The sequence below is a fragment of the Solea senegalensis genome, linkage group LG16 (assembly GCF_019176455.1).
Source record: "Solea senegalensis isolate Sse05_10M linkage group LG16, IFAPA_SoseM_1, whole genome shotgun sequence".
In the NCBI taxonomy this organism is placed as follows: Eukaryota; Metazoa; Chordata; class Actinopteri; order Pleuronectiformes; family Soleidae; genus Solea; species Solea senegalensis.
The window spans coordinates 8,892,059-8,915,933 of NC_058036.1; the positions used below are offsets into that span (position 1 = coordinate 8,892,059).

The 23,875-nt window shown below is 38.1% G+C and overlaps 1 protein-coding gene across 3 annotated transcripts; it reads right to left on the minus strand.

Annotated features, from left to right (window-relative positions):
- On the minus strand, positions 1-23,859 carry vps39 (VPS39 subunit of HOPS complex). Of its 3 annotated transcripts, none has more exons than XM_044047937.1 (25): positions 23,252-23,859; positions 22,978-23,043; positions 20,613-20,677; positions 20,027-20,069; positions 19,832-19,926; positions 19,094-19,192; positions 18,883-18,975; positions 18,120-18,134; positions 17,860-18,043; positions 15,578-15,698; positions 14,668-14,788; positions 14,267-14,393; positions 13,155-13,297; positions 12,930-13,070; positions 10,741-10,882; positions 8,966-9,052; positions 7,825-7,898; positions 7,285-7,501; positions 6,856-6,984; positions 6,334-6,436; positions 6,095-6,140; positions 5,396-5,545; positions 2,952-3,086; positions 2,179-2,270; positions 1-920 (listed from the first exon to the last, which is right to left on the minus strand). In XM_044047937.1, the coding sequence occupies exons 1-25, from the start codon at positions 23,322-23,324 to the stop codon at positions 839-841; spliced, it is 2,643 nt and encodes an 880-aa protein (XP_043903872.1). In that variant the 5' UTR covers positions 23,325-23,859; the 3' UTR covers positions 1-838. The 3 variants fall into 3 exon arrangements, with proteins under 3 accessions (XP_043903872.1, XP_043903871.1, XP_043903873.1); XM_044047936.1 differs by having other exon boundaries at positions 14,267-14,396; positions 23,252-23,858; XM_044047938.1 differs by lacking the exon at positions 18,120-18,134 and having other exon boundaries at positions 14,267-14,396; positions 23,252-23,858.
- Between the last annotated feature and the right edge of the window lie 16 nt (positions 23,860-23,875).

Here is a 23,875-nt window from a genome sequence, read left to right on the forward strand (position 1 = left end):
AACACCGTGCTGACTCCACCCACGTTGAGGAGATACTACAGTAATGGAAAACAGTACCAGACCATGCTGAGGCGAGCTGGAGTGGGTAGTGGGCACCATTTGTCACAACAAAAATGTCTTTTTTAACCAGTCTGACCGTGTGTGTGCGAGTGTGTGCATGAAAGAAAAAGATCAGATTGCCCTACTCACGCTGCTATAACATGAAATATGATTTAACCATTAGTGAAAATGTGTTTCTAGCTACAGAATCAGTGTACGTCAGCTGAGGGTGGCGGCCTCTACTCTTTTTTTGAGGACAGATTGTGTTCATGCATCTTCAAACCACTCCAGAATGTGGTTTTTGAACCTGCCGTAATTTGTCCATGATCGTATCACTGAGGATGGAGGTGAATAACAGGTCTGAACCGGGTCTACGAGACAGAGGAATGAAAACTACCGACCACAGTTTGTAATTGTGAGAATCTGTTGTTTCAGCTCCTCGTCTTCTATCAAAAGTCATCCGAAGCGACAGGTTTCCCTTCTAGCAGTACAGTGGCACGTTGTTCAAAGGTCACAGTCCAGCTCCCTCTTTCTCCTCAGTCTCTCCTCCTGCCGAGCAAGTGTGGACATTCCTCCCGTTACCTCATGCACAGAGTCAGAAAAGCGGCAGCCTTGGCTTTCGTCTACAGTGAGTCAAGCAGAACCCAGGTAAAAAGAGAGAGCTGTGGAGACAGACAAGTGTCCAGCGCTGAGCAACTTCAACCTTCTGATGCGTTTCTACTTCATGGACGTCTCAAGTCCCCGAGGAGGAGGGGGGGGAGAAGGTTTATGAGTAAACAGTCTGAGCGAGGAGAGGCCGTCACTGCTCAGTGGGACACACGGTGCGGTCCTTGCAGCAGAAGTAATGAACCACTACACCGTTGGGATACCTGGCAAATGCACTGAAGGAGAAAATGAATCAAACAGAGAAAGGCTTAATGTTTGTGGAATAAATACATTCTGAATCACAGCAGGTAAACAAGAGGAAATGAGAGAATCAGAAATGATCCGGGTGTTACACATTTAACTAAAACTTACATGAAATTAGATGGTTGTGCTACATGGGCCGTGTAATATCCACTGAGACATTATCTCAGGACACAGTTGATGGGCAGAAAATGCAGGAAGTGACATAAAATAATAGTTAACTTGATCTCTATATGGATAAATAACACGATATTAACTTACTATCCATGACCAAACTCATCATATCAGAGATGTTATGCCATCTTAAAGGAACAGTGTCTAAGAATTAAGGCTCTGATACACAACTTTTCATTGCTCTTGAATTTCATCACCTATCTTTGGCATTGTTTTCTTCTTCACTTCATGTTAACTTGTTTAACTTCTTAGTTGCTCTCGTTTGGTTCATCCGTATCTATGATTTCTATACATTGTAATATATACTTAAATAAAGCTTTATTTCAAACAAAAGTTTCTACACAGTGCTCAAGCTTTATGCACATGCAAGTCATCCTCTCCTTCGTTTTTGGTGTACGTCTGTGTTAGAGTGCCACATACAGGCCTGGCATATGTACTCCAGTGTTTAGAGTCCTTTTCCGTATTTCGTTTGTATGAAGGCATGAAGAAATGATGCCATATTTACGGAAAACTTTTAAAGAAGGAAACATTTTTAAAAAAAATTCCGTGCCTACAAGGCCTGAGTGGCATGGTAATGTGAGACTGTGCAGTGTAACAAACTGACCGCTCCCTGTCCTGAGCTCGTCGGGGAACTACGGTGGCATTCGCACACCAGAAAGTAGATTGCTGTGCTTTGTTTGCAGAAAGCAGAAATTCAAAACACATGTTGCGGCTGGTTTGTTTCGTTCAGGTTGCTGTAGAAACATGGTGGCCTTTACATACAACTCCCCGGTCTTCCATTCTCTCTCACAGCCTTTTTTCCCCCTTCTTCACTGGTTCATGCATCAGGTTCGTGTTCTAATTGGCATCGTCAGCTTCTGCATCAAAATGCATATCTTCTGTTGTAACTTTGCAGCAAAAGATGGCGGCGAAGTATATTCAGTTTCTGCTAATAAACTAAATGTTACATACTGGACCACATTAGCTCTTTGAAATAACCACAGATTTTTGGAAAAGATCCTAAATAACTTAAAAAAAAGAGCCAAAATCAAATTCTAAACTCTTGAATCCCAGTGTTACCTGTTGCCTATTTTCTTTTTGCAAACTCTGCAGGTCTTCTCCTCTGTGATGACACATTTCACCTGCTGGTGGAAGATTCGCTCCTCCTGCACCTGAGAATGCAGAACAAGAGATAGATGAGCAACAAAATTATTTTCAGATTGCATATTTGTATTTACAGGTGGGAAGTAAAGTTTCTGGCAAATGAAAATGAAAAATTTCACATTCATTTTACTCACTGGACCTTTAAGTCAAGAATGTGAGTATTTTTGTGTTCAGGCGTGATTATGTTATATATATATATATTATATTATTTATCAAAAAAGATTTGTTTTTGATCAACTGTGAATATGACAGTTGGATTTAAGTTGGAATGTTCAGATTAAAAACTATTAAATACTGACTTTCACACTAAGGGACAAAAGCTAATCCAAACAATTACACTGTTCCAAGTCCAAATCTTGAATTTACCCTCTAATGATTACCATTTAAGATACAATAGTTATGTGATTGTGACCATTTATCCATTAACCTAAGTACTTCTGGTGTCACATGTGCACACAGAGCCATGGGAAAGCCTTTGATTTAACTTGCATCTGTCAAGCTGAGAGAGCTCTGTGAACATTTAACAAATCTTGAAATGAAGGGAAACCGCGTTGTCACCGACCCTTATATCTCTCAAACTGTTCCACAGCCATCAGATAAATCCCAGGCCACAAGATTACATGTTAACAACTGAGGTCTTTTATTGCATTTGCATGAACTACTGTGAAAAGTGATTCAGCAGGACTCACCCTGAGGAACTCGGCCTGCAGCAGACTCTTCAGCACCTGGTTACAGCGTTTCCTCTGAGCCTTCTCCTCCAGGACGCTCTCCAGGAAAACCCGGATCTCTCGGATCTGAGTGTTTGCTGGGAGCAGATTAATGGCCTGGAAACCAAACAGTTGGCCTTTTTAAGACTCTCAACACCAGACATGTCACGGTCTCCCTGACAATTAGCCCACCCTGCCTCCACCAACAGTTCCGCTTCGGAGTGACACATACAAAACCCAGGTTTACAATGACATTTCTGTTTAGATTTCAGGATCGTTCTTGAACTTGACAAAAGTTGTCCATAAAATCATTTCACAGAGGTGAAATGGGAGCGGATTATGAAAACCCAAGACACAAGATATCACATTTGATCTTCAGTGAATCTCCTTTTGTTAATATTCAAACGTTACACACTTCAGTTTGTAGCAGGCATTTTGTTCAAGTAAGCCTAAAACCAGTTTTTCCTTACTGTACCTGCTGGCGCCATGCAGTTGTACACAGAAACAAAAATCCAGAGAGTGAGAGAAACAGACAGATGAAATGAAATACAAGAGAGTCACATTCAATAAAGGAGTACGAGCATGACAGAGTGGCACTCGTGGACAGGATGAGGAAATCCAGTTTAAGGGATTTGACACTACATAAACAAAAAAGTGAAAGTTTCTGTGGTTGGACACAGATCAGCCGTGCCTTTCACACACAATCACATCCAGTTAAAATCTCAGATACATTTTGTAATGAAGCATTTTACAACCATAGCAGCTAATCCCTTATATTAAAAGTAAGAGGGTTTTTTTTTTTATAAAATACAGTGTGTCTTGTTTATATGATAATGGGACTGCTTAGGCTGAGAAGATTATTATTATTATTTTTTTTTTTTTAAACAAGTGGCATCTGGATCATATTGAAAGACACAGATGAGCTTTCTACAGCATCTCTCAAGGGAAATCTTCGAAAGTCAGCATCCTACGGATTGTGACATTAATAATTCCCAAGAAAAACAGGTTTTGAGCTAGTTAAGTTTTAAACAGAAACAGCTTTTGTTTAATAAACTCTTTGCTATTTTGATTTTGGGTGACGGTATTTTAATCAAATATATGAAAAGAACTTCAGACATGTTTTTTGGTTTGCATGATCTTATTGACCTCTCCTCCAAAAGGCGAGCACTTGTAAATCTTCTGATGACTTTAGTTGAGTCAAGTATGTGTCATTGTTAATCATGTTATCTCAATTGTAATCCAGCCTCAACAAACAGCCACTTGTCAACTTCTCATTCACGATCAAGATTGTGGCGCCTCGCAAAAGACTTAATTATGTTGACACAGTTTTAGAATGAACCCAATAATCTTTGTCACTTGTCACAATAACTCTAACTTGGTGTTATGGAGGATTGTGCAGAGTGATCTGACTCATGCTCACTCATACCATTCTTATTTTTCCTGCAGTGTAGAGCTGCATATTACTATCAAAATTATATTTAAGTTACTTTGACAGATACTGCAACATGATTCATAATTAAGCCATTCACTTCCATACGACCCTGTGTTTCCTAGTATAGTATTTTTTTTGTGTGTGGCTGTATTGACATTCCCATGCTGCATACAGAGTCATTTTACATCACCACAAAGCATCCAAGGTGGAAGTACACAGTGGCAGTAATGCAAAACAGCTTCATATATTATGGCTGGAAACACCAAGTGCCTACTAAAAGTTTCAAAAAGGTTTCTAATTTAATCACAATTTTAGAATATTGAAAATGCTCCACCAATACAGTAGAACACTAAGCAAATCAAGCGCTCCCTGAACAACGTCCTGTATGTGTCAAACACAACACCGCTGCTTCTGTTCCTGTACCATGCAGCTCAAAGTTTCCTTGCTGAAGTCTAGATAAGTACCACTACGTTTAAAAGGCAGACACACAACATACAATTTACGGCAGCACTGAAAGAAAAATCTAAAATCAATCAATCGAATAATTGCAGTGTCATTGGATTTGGAAATGGCACTATTGCAATAACAATTATTTTGAGATTCATTGTATAGCTCTACTGCAGAGTCAGACCAGGAGGGGCATAACAATTCTCTCTCGTGTTCTTCACTGGCTTTGTTGCTCAAGCAGCCCTGCTTCCACCATGGACTAAATTAATTCTTCTGGAACCACGGCATTTCGTCACACCTTTTTCTGAATTAGCACTGATTATTAAATGTGAGCAATTACAAAGAGACAAATGACACTAAAAGGCCTTGAGTTTAATTAAAAACAAATTCTTACTCAAGTTTAATTAACCGTTTGAAGATACCAATGTCGTTTTTTTTAGAACCGAAGCTTGAAAGAAAAGAGAAGGGAATTTGTTCCCAGGCTGAGGTATTGTTTTTTTTTTTGTCAACCTGGTGAGGAATGGAATGCAGCTCTGTCGCTGTTTACCTTGGTGGTGTTCAGCTTGCTGTGGTGCAGCTCCAGGACCTGCAGAGCTGCCTGGAGGTTGGCTTGAGGCCCAGACAGCTCCATCTTAATAGGCCCCAGACAGTGGACATCAGGAGGTGACAGGTACATTCGCAGCAGAGACAGATAAACCTGGAAAACAAATGTTATTGATAATCTGTGCCCACAGTTTATCTGCATCAGAATTTGGTAGTGTTATAATAACAGGGTTGCAAATATGATGTCAACAATAAATAAGTAAAAGAAAAAGCTATTATAAAATAATGAACTGAACAAAAAACAGAAAGTAAAATAAAACGAGATCCAATATTTGTCCAATTTCACAGTTTAAGCAGATATGTAATTTATGTGAATGGTTCATCTAAAGGGATTATTAACATTTATACAAAATAACATTCAATGTCACAGGTAAGTTTCCTTTTGGTAGAGAAGAAGAAGGTGGAAAGATTTTACGTTTTGTTTTGTTTGGAGAACTAGGAATGTGCTTGTGCCATAAATAATTCACTATATTTGTATGGCACCTCTCTCCAAACTCTAAGGCACTTAAATGAAGGCAGCAGAGAGTGCAAATTGAAAAAAGGGGCAATAAAAACAAACACACAACTGCAGTAAAATCCACGAGTGTATAATGAACAACAAAGCAGGGAAAAAAATATGAAAAGGGACATAAAATACACTTACATCTTTATTTCCTTCAAGTGAACTGTTGTAGTGCCGGTGACAGTATCTTTAGAGCAGATGGAGGGAAAACATAAGCAAATGTGATTTTACTTATATTTCCTTTGAGTTATAAAGAAACAGCTGATAGTAAATAAAATTTGCTGATTCAGTTTTCACACCCAACAATGAAATCAGGCTGTTGGAGTTCATTTACACCACACCGACGCAGGAGTATGTGGTGCTTGAGGTGCTGTACTCACTCTTCAGCCATGTGAATGTCTTTCAGGACGTGCACGTAGATGATGAGCGCCTGCTCGTGTTTACCCATCCGACCCAGAAGCAGAGCTCGCTCCTCCAACAGGCCTTAGAGATGGAAAACAAGGTCAAAGGGGCGAGTTTAAGCTTTCAGCCTAGACATTACTTCAGTAAAACTTCTAAGTTTTTCCTCTAAGACTGAAAACATATGCATATGAGCTAATGGGAAATATAGAAATAGTTTTCCTTTGGTGCTTGTGACATAAACCCCATGTGAAAAACTGCAATGACGACTTTCTGTTTTTAATTTGCACCAAAAACACATATTTAGCTGTCATGGCAACAAAGTGTTGCTTTAAACTTTTTTTTTTTTTAAATCACATTCTTTAAAAAGGAGCATTTAGCAAATAGCTTCACAAGAGAAAGAAACCCAACACCCTTGTTTGTATTTGTCAGTCAAACTAAATGGGACAGCTGATTGTCAACTATCCAAACATTTTTTGTGTAAGTATAACTTGAGTTCTTACCATCGAAGGGAAAGTCACTGATAAGTCTGGATGGTTCGTAGCTGGTCGAAACATCCAAGAAGGACAGCAGCTTCTTTCTAAACTCTCCCAGTTTGCCTTTCTCTTTTCCTGCAGCAACAGCTGGAACCCCTGCAACAGCACAGAGCTTTTTATTATAGCACCTGGAGCTAAAAGAGCTCTTAAGCCCATTAATTAGATAAATCACAAGAAAATGCTGTGATGACTTATAAAAAATAAGGTTATCAAAAATGCAGCCACATTAGCACACATTTATTTAAAAAAAAAAAAAAAAGCTTTATTTTTTAATTTTAATAATTACTGTTACTGAAAATTAAACTTCTGCATAGTTTCTGAAGTGATAAAATAAGTTAGCGGTAAACCCTAAAGTGTGACCTTAAATGAAATATTCAGGTTTTCTTTTGTTTATACCTTCTGGCAGCGAGTTCAGGTAATCTTTCATGAGGACTTGAACCCTCTCCAGATAGAGCTGGATCAGAACGTTGTGAAATTCCGGCCCCTTCTCTTCCCACACGTGGATGATGTGCTCCAGGTACGGGAGGGCGAGCTCCGTAAACCCCTGCCTCAGGAAGTTCAGCACCTTGTCCCGGGGCAATGTCTCCACCTCTATCAGGTCCTCGGTGAAAATCTGGACGAGAGGAGAAACCCACATCAGAGATAACCTTTGCGAAAATGGTTCTCAGTCTTCTTTGGGGGTTAGCTGTAGGCAACTGAACTTGCTTGAGTTAAGTTGAAGATGTTTGACCTCCCCTCCAAGAGGCCTCTTTAGAAAAGGCCTATTGCATATGAGGTGAAACGTCTTCAACTTAACTGTCGACAACTCCTGAACTCCAGAAAAACTCCTGAAAACTGAAAATATATGGCTGGAGTTTATAAGGAGGACATGACTATAATAGAAATAAACAATAAACTATTATAATGTGACAGTTTTGTGTAAATTGTGCTTCTCACCTTCAGGCCATCCTCAGGACAGATCTTCAACACCCAGGGTGAAAACTCAAAGATAATGCCCAGGTTCTCCACTCCTGTGTCATAGGATTAAAGTAAATAACTTTAATTCTTTTAAGGAGCTGAGAGAAAACCAGTTTAGGAAGAGGCACGAGGTACGGGGTAAACAGTAGTACAATGCAAAAACACCTTTTAAAAGAGTCCTACATAGAAATATCCTGATGTCAAGTATTACAACAAAGCTGAAATGTTTTTTTTTTTTTTTTTTTCTTTTCACTTATCGCAGATATTTATATATCCCCTGATATTTTGCTGCAGCTGCAGAGCTCCCCCCCATGTGTCAGTTGTCAGCTACTTCATTAATAGTGAGCAGGTCCTAAGCTGTAGACTGTAGCAGGGCTTTATGTGGGACAGATTGTTTTTTTAAGGCAACAGCGCATCACGCACACACAGGCTTTAGTGGAGACCAAAGCAGGTGAACATCACTTCACAACAAAACAATACCTACATCCTCACAACAGTAGTCTGCTCTCCTTTCTCTCTAAACTTCAGTAAGGAATATTTATTATTATCCTGAGGGTGAAAAATCACTTACTGTGCAAATACAAATATCAAATCCGGACACTATATCATCCGAAGTATGATTTCTAAGCATGCAGGACGTAACACCCGTTCTCACAAGAGTCTACTGTTTGTTTCTAGTGGCTAGACACATTTGTGTCCTGGAGAAAAGCATAATAACAAGACATCCAAAATAAAATGGACTGTGTGATTGAAGTTTAAATCATTCTTGTTTTAAATATTAATGATAATGTAAATATACATTATATATATTTTAATATGGACTAAACATTTAAATAAACAGATGATGTGAATATCACTAACATTTTCTGGCATCTTTTATTTACTAATTTATTTATTTTTTTAATTTTCATAAAAAACACTTGATGATTCAGTAATTCATTCATTCATTTTTTCCCCACTTCCCACATTGTTCCATAGTAAAAAGAAGCTCATCTGTACAACCTGACTCATTCAACTACTAGTGCTAGACTGACACAGACCCTCGTTTTAGTATGAGTGGAATTGTGGCAACGTAAACATGTAGCGACATAGAAAGGTGAAACTACGGTTGGACCCTTACCCAGTCTTTGAAGGTACTCCACTGTTCGTTCGTGGCCCTTCAGAGGAGAGTTGGCCTTGGTGGACTGGTCCAGCAGAACCTGCAGAGCTGTGAAAGGGCAAACAGGGTGAAGGGAGAACAAATGGGTGATTAGACAGGGTGATGGAAAGAAGCAGGGTGTCCTCTATGCTGCTCTGCACTGCATTACATAATCTCTTCAGCAGCAGAGATTGAATGAAACACATGCACTGTGTTAAATTGGTGGCCGGGAACAGCTGTTTTGAATTGGCACAGAGCGAGGGAGACTTCAGCAGCATGACATCATCATGAGTACAAACTGCAGCCGACCGATTATACAAAAAAACTACCGCAGAATGCTGCCAGAAACTAAAACAGTGAGACACCTCGACCACATGCAGGAAACCTGACAGAGTGGATTCACCACATTAATGAACTGGTACCTGTTGAATTTAATCATTGCAGAGCAAATCAAGCTCAGAATGCGTGTTGTATTTGAACAGGAAGGTCATAAAGAAACGCTGACAGAGGTCAACAAAGGTCTGGCATCCAGAGCTTTAACATCCAGTTTGAAAGAGGAGCATTGGGAGCAGATGTTTCATAGTGTTTCAGTGTAATGCACTCAGATGTCATCCTGAGGTCTGCAACAGATAAGTCACATGACCACATTAACCACAGAAATAAAGCTGAACTCAGACTTCACTCATTATCCGGTGATTGACTTGAGCATTATATACTGCATGATGATTCCTTTCCCACAATCATCTCAGAGGAAATGTCACAGAAAGTGATTCAGCCTTTTTTTTCAGTTCATTAGTGCTCTAAATTGTAATAATAAAGTTTGTTATTTAATTATTATAGTCTATATTATTTTGGTCCTACTTCAGTTTTGCATAATATCTGCACTGTAGCCTATTTTTATAACTGAGATGAACTACACATTGCGTAGGATTTTCCATTAACTGCTCCATTTGTAGTCGGAACTTGGGACTCGGTATAGCTAACAATAGCTAACCCGAGATACATTTGTGTTTCTGACTTTTCAAGTGGAACATGGTGAACAGGCAAGAGTTCTCATGTAAACAGAATGTGGCTTTTATTCTCTTCCTTTTAATGCTTGCCCTAGCTATTTTTTGTCATGTATTTGAATGCATGCTGTAACTATTCAACCATTGCTTAATAAACCCTGCATATTACTTATTCATAATCATTTCATCAATTCATTTTTCCACACAGGAGTCAAGAACAGCTGAAAAATGTGAAAAAAACAACACATTTTAGAATGAACCATTACACCAAACTGCACACTATCAAAAGTGACGGAAATTACTTCTTGAGAAGCAAAACAGTTCAGGAAAATGTACAAATCGGTAGGTGGCATGAGAAGTAGCATGGTGAAAATTCAAGTCACTGTGCTGATATATTCATCTTTCGAATTCAGGCAGATAACTTCTTTTGTGTGTATCAGGAACATTTGCAAAAAGTATAGTGCCATAACACAAAAAACTATGTCGAAATCTCACAGTGTTGAGATAATCTGTATTTTTTCTTATCTCAAAAGGCTAATACATAGAAATACTGTTAATAAATCAGAGAGATTTAATACTATCCTTGGAACTTTGAAATGACAGCAGACATCCCCATAAATCTGTCTCACACTTGTTACTACAAGAGCAGAAAACACAACTTGTATAATACCATGCAGCTTCTTTCTGCAGATGATAATTGAGGATTTAGCAGATTAACAGTCAAGTAGTGCAGCACAGTCAAACTCTCACCTTTCTGGTGCAGGCCCTTCTTCTCGTAAAGAATAATGAGCTCGCTGTACTTATGAGCCTTCTTCAGCACGCACTCACTCTCGTCAATGTGGCAGTGGTTGTTCTCCAGACGTAGGAGTGGTGACACCAGGGCCACATTGGTCTGAAGGATTAGAGCAGATTATATGACATGAAGACCAAGAATTTTTAAATATGTATCCTTCCAACACTTTTTGGGCACTTCTGAAAATTTCCGTGGACACATATTTCAGTTTTCAGTCGTACTACAACCTGTCGTTGCCTCCATCTACCTTGACATCAAACAAATCACTTCCACAGGAGATCCAAAAACTGTAATTTGTGAACTAATTTGACAGTTCATAACATTTGTTTAAATTTAAAAGTTACACCCTACATTTTTTAAATTTCTGGTGGTGTTTCACACTTTGACGACAAGTAGGTGACTTCACAGATTATGTGATCTCCTCTTAAAACATCTTAAAATTTTAATAATCTGTTGCAGATGCTTGGCACTGTAAAACAGCAATGGGTAACAGGAGATTTTTTTTAGGTCTCCAAACTTATTTGCAGAAGTTTCCCAACCTTTCAGTTAAGATTTATGAGCATATGTTTTAAATAACATGCACAGCTGTAAATTGTATTGTAAGTTGTGACATTTTGCACAAATTTGCTCTTGTGATTTGGGCCACAATATTTGCCATCTTTATAGAAATGGGTTCCCACATAGAAAGTTTGAGGATCACTGCTCTGAGGCATGCACCATCCCAGTGGATCTCCAGCAAAATCTTGGTTCTACCCTGAGGGTTCCCCTGATGAAACAAGGCTTGTTATACTGCACTTCTACAGGGAAACTCCTGGCGGCATTTTCCCTAAACACATATATGAAATGGACTATCCTATTTCAACACAGAAGAACAGGACAAATACTCTGAGGCAAACCCAGAACCAATCATTTTGTGGAGAAACTTGGATTTGGATGCTTAAATCTGTGATCCATTTCCTCATAAAAGCAATTTTTTTAAACAGATGATGAGATTTGACAGAATCAACACCAGAAACATCTGAATGATTTTTCACACAATACTGTGTGAGTTTTTTTCTTTGAACTTTTAATGAAATCTTTAAAGTGAAACTGCCAATAAACTGTTTAACACAGGACCTACTTCATAGCACGTGAGCTACTAAGCTAACTGCCAGGAGACGCTGCCAGTTTATTTACAAACTATTTACAGACTTACAAACTAATTTTGTTTCGCAGTAAGTGGAGGGTGGCCACGGCCATGTTTGTATGAATTTAAATACCTTGATGTATAAATATTTGGATTGTGTTCACTGTAATAAGAGGTTGTTTATATATCATTAGATGTGTGGCTAGTGTTTGTCTGTGACACACTTATGACCAACCACCTTGAGTTTGAGCAGATGGAGGCACATTAAAGGTCAAGTGTGTACAATTTAGGAGGGTTTATTGACAGAAATTGAATACACTACTAAGTATGTTTGTTTAAGTGTATAATCACTTCAAAATAATATCTATTGTTTTTTTTGTCGCCTTACAATAAGCCTTTTGGCAAAAGCATTTCTTTACAGAGGCTGCCAGAACCAGCCAGAGTGTGCCTTTAAGATTTTGAAGAAGGAGCTTACTACAGCCAAGTGGAAAGGGAACTTGACTTGTAACCAGAAGGTCGCCGGTTCAAATACCCCTGAGCAAGGTACCCAACCCCCCAATGCGGAATACTTTCCCTAAGGGGATTAATAAAACTAACTTTAAAATTAAAGATGAACAACATGAACTGATCTGTACAGGAAACCTTATTTGTTCTACATATGTAAGAAGTGTAGCTACTTCCTGTTGAAACCCTCGCCCTAATCCTAACCGTACCCCTGCAAACAGCATTTCCAACAGGAATTAAGCTGTACTTTCGCACATGGGTAAATATGGTTTTCTGTAGTCGCCACGGTACTCAGTTTGTTACAATCTACAGTCTCGCCAAATAAATGTTTCATATAAAATTAATTGTAAAAGATGCTACTTGTTTATTTTATTCTGGGAATTCTTCACAAGCGAAACTATAAAGAATTAGAGTGTTGCAGGACTGTAGGATAACTCAGTGTAAAAATGACAAAACACTGACACAGTGCTGCTAAAATTAGTAAAAGTAAGAAAAACAGGATGATCCTGGACTTACATGCAGGTAACATTTCAGCAGTGTGGTATCAATGATCTGCAAGAGTTTTTTGCGGCTTTTTATAGTTGGTGTGCCCTCCATGAGTGGAGACGTTGTGGATGGGTCAGAGTCATTCAGCTGTTTCACCAGGTGGCTACGTTTCTGTGATGACAAAAAAAATAAAGAAAAAATGGTAATTAATGCTGTCTATAGTCCTTTCATTTACACCTGTTTCAATTGGCAGACCTGGGTGAGGTAATCGATGAGAGCGAGATGAGCCTTCTCCAGCTCTGCACCTGACAGTGTAGGCAGTGGGTTGGGATAGTGCAGCTGTTTGCGGTAGTCTGCTGGGAGCAGGTCCGGGTACAGTCCAATCACATGGGTGGGATCTGCAGAGCACAGGCAGGAAAAAAGTTTGTTCAACTCGGTAATACTAGAGGTTTGTTTAGCACCTTTTCCAAACATCTATAAATGCAAAAATACAATGCCTGTCTGTCTAGAAGATTGCTCGACAGGCTTCTAGATACTAAGGACACCACAGTGTGCAATTCGGACTTTGGAGGTGTTGGGATGAGAAATGCAAGAGATATCAGTAGTAGCATCAGTAGTTTACATTTTTTTAAATATTACGATAAAGCAGGTTTTAGTTCTTTATTCATCGCTAATAGCATTTATTTTCAAATTTAATGTCGATGTATTATCGAGCTGCTGTGTCCGATTCATTGAGGAAAGACTGACATGCTGCAGTTTATCACTCTCTTCAGAATTTAGAACTCTCTTTATCAGAATTATCACTTCACCAGTGATTCCTGGGGAGATTCATAAAGCTACTGATAAATGTGATGAACACAGGAATTAGAGTTGAAGATAAACATGTTGAGTGAAAGAAGTTATTGTTCCTAATAATATGATCATGAGTCTGCAGGTTTTCTGGCCTGACTTTATTTTAATATTTTGTGATCACTGTATTATTATAATACCAATGTAAGAATGTTATTAATATCATAATATATAATATAATATAATGATTACATTTAAGTTTGATGATGTCAAATAAACATACATTTAACAAAAAAAGTAGTTTTTTTTCAGTTTACAGCCACTCCAAATATTACCATACAGTATATATCAGTAAAATGCAATTTTTAAAATGGGGGCAGGGTTACCACCAGCTTATTTCTGAGTGGGGCCACTATCGTGAATGATATTTTACAAATTGGTAAAATCATCCCAATAAGAGACAAATATGTTTTAAAGATTTAAAGCGTGAAATACTTAAAATGTCTTCTTGTATTGAATACAATATGTTATAGTATTACAGTTTGTTTGAAAAATCTGGCCCAAACAGAACTCTATACCTGTGCCGAGTTTAGCAAATACTTGCATGGAGTCATCAAATCTCTTCTGGCAAAACAGATTGAAGGCGTAGAGATTCTGGATGTGATGGATCTGCTGCTTCTTATCACCATCTGAATCATCTTTCATCTTCTGACAGAAAGATAGAAGAGAAAGATTTATCCAGGTTCCGTTCATTGCCAAGAATAATAAAGCCACATGAAACAGATTTCTTTTAAATTTGGAAATGCTCCTAGAATTCTAGATCACTGGATAAGATGATTGTGACAAACAATGCCATGGGAATTTTGCAGTTTAAATGTGCTGCTCCTTATCAAAATAAGTGAATTTGAGTTCCATCCTCCAGCTAAAACACAAATTGGAATGAGATTCATTAATTGAAGTGAGAGGTTGTGTTGCTCACCGCCAGCTGAAGAGCCAGCTCAAACTGTTTGTCCTGAAGAAGCTGCCGGATTTGGCTAGCGATTGACACAGGCACCAGGCGCCAAACAAAGTGGTTGCTGGCAACATACACAATGTTTTGCCTGTGAAAGATAAGAGACAACAAGATTAGAGAGAAGAGATTGGACCAAAAAAGGTTTTTATTTTGGAAGTGACTTCATCAGGATCACTGTCATGAGGCAAAGAAAACCAGGGCACACGACGAAAGCAGCAAATGATGAACAAAGCTGTAACAGCCACTACATTTTTTTATAATGTAAAATTCTACAATAGAGATAGCTCCATACCCTTTTGTTAATGACCGTTACAAACCAATGTTAATAAGGGTAGCAACCCTGGTAATGAACAGGCCCTGGAGCTAACGTTCCAAATACTGTAACATCATTAAGTGCTGATTTGTCAGACTTTGTCGAAATTTATTTTTTATTATTATTACTGTTATACCAAAATTAACAATGAGAATAGCAGCTGCCTCAAGTGCAACAAGTGATTGTAAAACATTTAGCTAAAGCGCATCACAAGCGACAGCCTAGTTCGAAGCACATCTCCTATGTGATATCACTTTTCTTCTGTGCTACATGAGGCTTTAATGTGATATTTAGGCATTTTGGATGCTTTTGTATATCATGTCTACCCTTGTCTGATATCTGATCCAGTGATTTTGACCAATATTGGACCAATACAGATTCTGAATATTGTACCTGCTCGTTCCTATTCTATAGTGAATAGGGTCATGCTGGGTATCACTGTGAACATTTGTGCTAAAGCATAATGAGACTTAAGAAATCTGACGGAAGATGGCAAAAGTCATACAAATTAAAAAAACAAAAAAACAAAAGTCAAGGTAAGTCACAGAAGACAGGCTGCCTCACCCTGCTGAGGTGATGAAGCGAGGTCTCTGCAGCTCCACACTCTGCACCAGCAGTCTCGGCTCAAAGGTCCGGATCTCCACGTACCGAGGAAGAACAGCGATGATGTACGGAGACTGGTGATCTGAGGAGTTTAGAGAAGAGGCCACAGTCAACCAAAACTGTTTACTCACAAAGGGTATTTGACATGGAAAAAAAACACAGGTCTTAAAACATTTTGAGGTTTTAAGCGAGAGTTTGAGAGAATTTGATTACTTCCTCACTGATTCAAGGTAAGTGGGCATGTGTCAATGAAAATGCTGGTGTTACAGGAGACTACAGAGAAATGTCAACAGATGATAGTGTTTTTAACATGTGGTTAATGGTGCGTGTTGCCATTTGGACTTATTTGATGGCTCACATAAACTGCGTCTCCACAGCAGGAGCCTCATTTGTGATTATGGGGTGAAAACCTTCAGGCTAATGGAGCAGGAGATCCAGCACGAGCTGGCTCCTTTAATAGGCCTGAGGCTGGACAGACTTCACCCACAGGCAAACACTTCAGTCCCACAGTCCAACCACATTCAGTCAGGACAAACACAAACAGCATTTCAAACTGCTGATTCATGCCACAGCCACAACTCTATCAAAACAAGGAAATTGCAATTGCCTGCATGGTTTCTCTCTGTATTCAAATGAGCACAGACAAAAGGGCCTTTGAGAGAACTCATCTGCATCGCGTCTGTCACAGAGTCCATTAGTAACCCAGACCTGTGGCGACTTAGTCACAGAATAAAAAAAAGTCTACAACTGTCTGGCGTGGAAAACAGCAATTTGCCTCAAACAGAATGGAATAAAACACTTCAAACAAGAGAATATACGATTGAAGTGCCTATGAAGCAAAACACAGAGATTCTGAGATTCAGAGATTTCAAACACTTAGCCTACCTTTTCATTGAAATTTGGAAAGGTGATAACTATCACATTTCCCTAAGGACAGATTTTTATCACTCTACAGGGACTTTAAGAGAAAAAACAAAAAAGAACAGAAAGCACCTACAAGACAACAGTATTAAGGCCAAATGCTTTGTCAATAAGGACGCAACGATTAATCGAATATGAATTGATTACTAAATGAATCCTCAATTCTCAACTACTTTCATAATCGATTAGTTTGAGTGTTGTTTTCATTAAATTTTTCATCTTCTTAAATGTGTTTGTTTTTTTCTCCATATCAAACAATTCACTAAAACTAAAGGTACTTTTGATAATATCATGAGCAAGCTTGTAGTCAGATTTATAGCCATGTTCAAAGCAATATTAGATTCATTGAAATTAAATTTGTTATTGAAACCTGGCTACATTCTGTTTCTGTGGACTTCTGTGGTTTGAAGGTTTTATTATTTATAAAGACTGAAAGAAAACACAACAGTAAATGTAGCAGAATGTTTTTCTCTCTGGGTTAAATAAGCTGCCAGGACTGACACATTTTGGCAAAACATGACCCATGTTTTCTGGAAGACAATCAACAAACTGTCCAGAGCTGGAAGAGGATTTCTGGCTCTTGCTACTCTCCATGTGCATCTCCTTTTGACTTTGCCGTCAGTTTCTGTCAACATCAAACACTAGTTAACTCTAGCAAAGACATCAGGAGTCATGGAAGATTGAAGCAGCAGCGATTACGATTTAATATCAGGGCCTCTATTCCTAAATCCTTTTTTTTTCTTTTTTTAATTGTCGCAACTACAACACCGCCACATGTGCACCGCAGAGTCCTGCACTGGGTCAGGTATTCGCAAATACTACAGTATACTACAGATAACTATCTTGCTCAGTATCTACTCGGGGGGGGGTGACACTACGCTGCTACAGTATCACTTCAAACTACGCAAAATGGGAATAGCGAGTTCAGTTCATCTGTTTATGTGCATCAGTGCAGCAACCCACAGGCAACGATCTATGAGGTAGGGCCACAACAACTAATCCAATGAATAAATAAATGAATGAATCGCCAATTATTTTATAAATTGATTCATCGGTCTGAGAGTAAATAAAATAAAAATTGGTTCTCCAATCTTTTTGGCTTATTAAATGTGATTTATCTCACAATAACAAAACAAAACAAAAAAAGCCCTGAATACACAAGGTTTTGGAGCCATCAGCCAATCAAGTAACGGATTAAAGTGAAAATATAATTGACACATAACTCACTCAATCAATAAATTAATTCATAAACATGGGAATACAACAACAACAATTTGACAGAACAATTCTCATAGCATTTGTTGCAGGTTTTTCCTTCTTACCCATGGCTATGGGGATGTCTGTCCAGTTCAGCGCACACTTCTGGGTGCAAACACCCTCTTCATTCAGGACCACAGTGAGGTCATCCTGCCCGACAGCCACCTTCCCATCAGCCAGTGGTGCAACCAGAGGCTCCAACTGCTTCCCAGTGGGGAACAGCTCCTTAATGGAGCCACGGCCGTCCACCTGAGTGACAACAGAGATAGTATGAATTTGTGAAAAGATACAAAAACGATTATTGTAAACTAAGTGATAATATTACCTTAGTTAAGTTCATCTGTAAGGTCAGTTGTGACAATGAGGACACAAAAACTGCTGATTAGATAAAGAATAACTCTAAAAAGCACCATTCTAATTGAAAATTATGACTTGAAAATCCATTATTAAGAAAACATTTCAATATTATCAAAATGCTACTTGGTATGTCGTTGCTCATGTATGTGTGTTTTATGCTACATTCTTGTTTTATTGTACTGGCTTTTGGAAAATCCATTACTAACATTCTCTTCTATTCTATTCTATTCTATTCTATTCATTAGCTGTTAATATGAGTAACAAATATAAGACACACAGAGGAAAACTCTAAAAATAACCACAAGTTCAAATGAATGAGAACAACTTCAGTCAGTGTTCAAATCAATGTCCTTGTAAAAATCCGTCAGTGAAATACTCCCTTTAGACTTTTAAAGCTCCTGCTACACGTTTGTAGTTTACAATATTAAATAATACAGTACAAACCCTTGTATTTGTCTAAAATATGTAAAATCAACTAAATAAATAGAAATAAACAGATAAATAGAATAAGTGAATTGTTCTGCAAGTCCATGTGGTTTTTATAAATATTCTGACTCTTCCTTCAAAATCTGCTACAAACTGAATCCATTAAAATGTCATTAATTCAGAGTTTTTTTTTTACAGCCTTCTTGCAGGTCTACAAGGGGATAAGTGTTTCAAATGCAAATGATGGATTAAAAGTGAAAAACCACTTGAACTGTAAGCTTAATGTCTTTTCTTGTAGCACATACCCGGATAAGGTAATAGTCTCTCTTAAAACCAACACATATGGAGTTCCCACACCAAGCCATGGACTTTGGAATATCTGGTGCACCAAAGTCGCCCTAACAGACAAAAAACAAGCCAAAAAAATGTGTGTCAAGATGTGTCAATGGAGACTGGAAAAGAACTAAATCTGGATTAGACAGCAGTGACTCACATATCAAGTATATTTTATTATACCTGCAGCTCATGGAACTCCCTGTCCTTCCAGTAATACAGCTGGAGTTTCTTCTTCACTGCGACGCACATTCTCAACCTTTCCTCTCCTGAATCTGTTTGCTGAGAGACAAAAATCACACACAAAATATATTATTTCTAAATTAACATTTCTAGCTACATAAGGAAAAGTATCATTGTTGTAAAAAAAATACAAGTTTGTGCCATAATCGTTTTAAATGCTGCCAGTGTTCACAGAAAACGGGCAGGGATGGACACTTGCTTGGGTGTAATATTAATAAAACATCATGTTTTTGTTTTTTTTTTATTAAAGAATGATTTCAAAAAGACTGCTGATGCTGGTGGGAAGCAAGAAACATGTTCGATTTCAGTATTGCTGTGTGTTAATACTTCCCGAGGAAGAACAATGAAATACATGACTGACACCTTTAATTCATGTTCACACAGAGGCAATCAATATTATAAGTATAGTGTCATAAAAATAGTATTCATAAGCCTTAAAATCTATTTTTCAAAATAGTTCAGTACGTTTATCACAATGAAAATTCCTTTTTTACCCCTTTCCTGTATATAAATTGACTGTTAACTAAAAAATTACAAATTTGCAGCATGTGTACAAAGTCTGATTTGGTAGCAACCACATTTATGTTTTATGTATATATGTAAATAAGCACAGGTGTGCATTTTGTAAATAAAACTATAAAACTGCCAACATGTTGTACAAAACCCTCTGTTACCGACCTGCAGGTCACATGCAAAGAGTGTGGCTCCTTTGGCTTTTGACAGCACAGTGATCTGCTGGAAGGTCAGGAGGTCGTGGACGTAGATGTTGTTCTCTGCAGGAGAGAAGCAAAGAGATTTTATGGAGAGTTGTCCCGATAACGTAGACAAATACGATGCTGTGCGTGTTCATGTGTTCAACAAGTAAAAACTTACCAAGAAGACTGACAAGGATTTTGTACTGAGGGACGACGTAAAGCTGTAGAAAGAGTAAGAAAGGATGTCAGGGATTTGTGTTTGGGATGAGAATCGCATGCTTCACTATCCACAGCTTCATAGTTCATAAACAGCCTAAAATGGCTGTATCAGTTACTTTTTTTCCCACAAAAAACTTTTCCACCTGCCTCAAGTGAAAAAACAATATTTAAAGAATTTTCCCTGTGTTTACAGTCAGGTTTTTTTTATGGTTAAATAAAAAATGCACACTAAAACAGACTGAAGGAAAAGCATATTAAGCATATTACGAGCTGGGATGCGAATGCACACTCAACATTCAAGGTAATTTACCCGATCATTTCACTACTTTCAGTGAGCATGATATGTTTACAAGGCCACATAGTTCAAGCACAAGGTTGATCGACGAGACATCACATCAACCATCCAGCAGAACTCAGAAAAACACAGCATGTGGCAATGTTTGAGTTGTAACCGCCCTCAACACTAATCTTCAAATTAATCTTCTACACACATTTCATTAATGCTTGATCACTTATCCTAAATCTCATCCTATGATCTTGTCTACCTGTTGGATCTTTTTTGAGAAGTTCTTGTGGGATTTTTCCAGTGTCACCTCAAACCGGTTGGTACCTGAGGAGAACAGAAACAAAAATCATCATTGTCAAATATAAAGTACATTCTGAATAGTGAAAAATGTATTACATGCTGTTACATTAGTCATTGAACATTTATTCCAACTTTATTGCATGCTTCACCCACGTAGGTTTTCTGGTTTTGATTTCTGTATATATAAATACACTGAATTGTAATTGCTGTTCATTGCATATTTTGCTGCATTTATTGTATACAAATATTCAGCCTACTTAGGTGCATCTACATTTCCATTATCATCTGTTATCTTTTATTAAACCAGGTAGTCTCTTGAGATAGAGGAATGTAATTAATCTAACCTACAAATTATTTTCATAATTGATTAATCGGTCAACTATTTTCAATTTAGTTTTAAAGTTTTTCATCAACGAGATAATGTTCACATTTAAAATGCTGACAAATCAGAGAACTTGCTTTGTTATAAAAAGAACACACTAAAACTATAAATCATCAAAATAATTGGTGATTAATTTAGCATTTGATTAATAATGAATCGATAAATCATTGCAGATCTTTTTTCAAGGGATGCTAAAACAGATTCCCATCATTAAGCTTTATCATCTTGAGTTGTAAACTGAATGTTTGTTCTTCAAACTCTGTGCAAATGGCAAGTGAAAGCAATTATTTTGTTAAGCATGCAAATACTAGCTGGGATAGAAAGAAAGAAATCTTTTAATTTAAAACAGATAGTGAGTTGAATACACAAAGACAACATCTGCATCTCACATCCCATTCACTGTTATCTCCATTCTGCGAAGAAGATCATGTTTTTGGCCAAGTATGTCTGTGAGCAGCATCACTCAAAAAGTAAATGACAGATTTGGATGGAATTTTCTGGAGAAGTGGGTTATTGCCTGAGGACGACCTGATGTAAATCTGGATTAAGATTTTTTTTTTTTTTTAAATAACTTCTTTAAAGAAAAGATGTAGCAGGGGTGGGAAACATTTTTCCAGAGGGCCACACTGACATAAATAAAGCAAGCAAAGTGCCTTAAATAAATACTTTTAAATAAATAATAATCATTAAACACATCTTCATATACACCATGGACAGCATTGACATTTAAAAAATAAAAAGGCTGTAAAAATACAACATGTTTTACCTGTGATGTTGTATGATTTAACCTCATTAATACCATTAATATTTCCTTTCCTGTGACAATTTCAAAATAAACACCTGGCTGTGTTTCACTAGTTAAATGCTACTAATGTGAAGGTGCAAATCTTAAAAGTTTGGTCTGTATTTGCAGTAGGGATGAACAATTAACTGAAATTGTATCGAAATACAGCCTACTGCAATTTTAAAATTGCAATAATTGTTAAAGCCCAGCTAGGAGACGGGAGCTAGGAATCAGTGCGCACAGATGTTGTAATGTAATGTTGTAATTGACGCTGTAATGTTCGATGAGTTCCTCCTAAATATTTTCATAGTTTCTTAAATGATTTATTCTTTGAAGCATGAATATTAATCTATACAATTGCAATGTCTTGAGTTTAGTAAGATAAGTACACACAGTCCCAGCCATAACAACAAAATTAGATAATGAAAAAAAACAATGGTACAGAACTGACCCATGTGTTTCGATTTCGGCCAACAATTTGCTCAGCTCATGAGCTGAGCAAGTCAACTTGGTAACCTGTATGGGACATCACAGGCCAGATACAACTGGTCTGTGGGCTGGATTCTGGCCACAGGGCCGTATGTTACCCGTGTGTGGCCTTTTTCTTTTCCAAATTGTCTTTCTTTATATGGACACCAGGCTTGCTGTGGCGCTTTGATTGTTTTTTTTGCTCTTTTTTTTTTCAACCACATAGAGCCCAAATGGAATCATGGGCGTATTGTTTCTCAAACTTTGGTACGTGCACCACCAGTGGTACTACACGAGCTTCCTCTGGTGGTACTTGGAGAAAATCAGAAATACTGTTCTACTGTACAATTAATTAAATAATAATATTTACAGTCACCTAATGTCTTGCTCCATCTTAATCTAATTTCACTATAGCAGTGTGTGTAGTATAATTATGTGAGAACAAGGGGGATGATGAGAGAGCAAAGTATCTTATTGGGAATACATCTGCCTCATGTGAAAAGTCGGTAGCTGACTGCTCGGTCTTTTAGCGTTGTGATCATGTTATTTTTTTTAGCAATTTTTTCTGTTGTGTGACTGAAGGCTAATCTAATCTAGTATAGTGTTATTTTAGGAGGTTTTATTGAGTCTGTGGCTCAATTTGACTTTGACTTAGGTCTATGATCTCTGGGTGCTTTCTCTATAATTTACCTGCATCTTTTTTTATCCGGTACAGGAGCAGATGTCCTGGTTTTGTTCCAACAAGAAGACAGTCCTCTGCAGGGTGAAAAAAACAGCGAGTTAAAGGATGCTTGAAGTGACATCTTGAGTAAAAGCTTGTAAAAGAAGGATCATTCCTGTCAGTGATGAGATAACGCTTTGTGGACAGGTGGTAGAGACTGTAGTTCAGTTTATAAACACTATAAGACCACTTAAAAGCCAAGGAATAACTGTGATAAACAATCATGAAGCGAGATCAACTCACCCCAGGCTGCAAGACAGTCAATCTGAAGAGGAAGCTTTTCCAGAATAGGCACTGGTTCGTACGCGTCGTGCATCTTGATTGATTGTACAGAATCAACTACCGAACGCTTCTGACGGAACAACCCCACGCTGAGTCGACGCCCGCCAGACAACAGCTGACTAACGGACCGCTGATGAACCTTTTAGGGTGGTACGTCTTTATATGTCGCCATTAACCGACGGAGCAGTTCCGTGTTTCAACAGGCCGATAGGGAAGCTGGTCTGGTCCTGGCGTAGATGACGGCTTCAATAAAATGCAGTTTGGCTTGTTAGCCAACTGTCTCTGCCACCAAAACAACAGCTGATGGTTTGCTAGCCTGGTATCATAGAAGTTAGCACGCCGCGGCTAGTGCTTATCGTTCCCTCTCACTCCATGGCGACAGAAAAACCGAAACAAGTCACTCCGCCACTTTATCAATGACAACCAACAGTTGCTAACACAATACGACTGGTAATAGTTAACACACTGGTGTTAGGGCTTAGTTAACGTTAGGTAGGTTAGCTTCTTGCTACTTCCCCTGTTGTTTTGTTGACGACGGCTGCGCAGGGACTGACTCTGACAGGCACGTGACTAAGGCGAGCACAC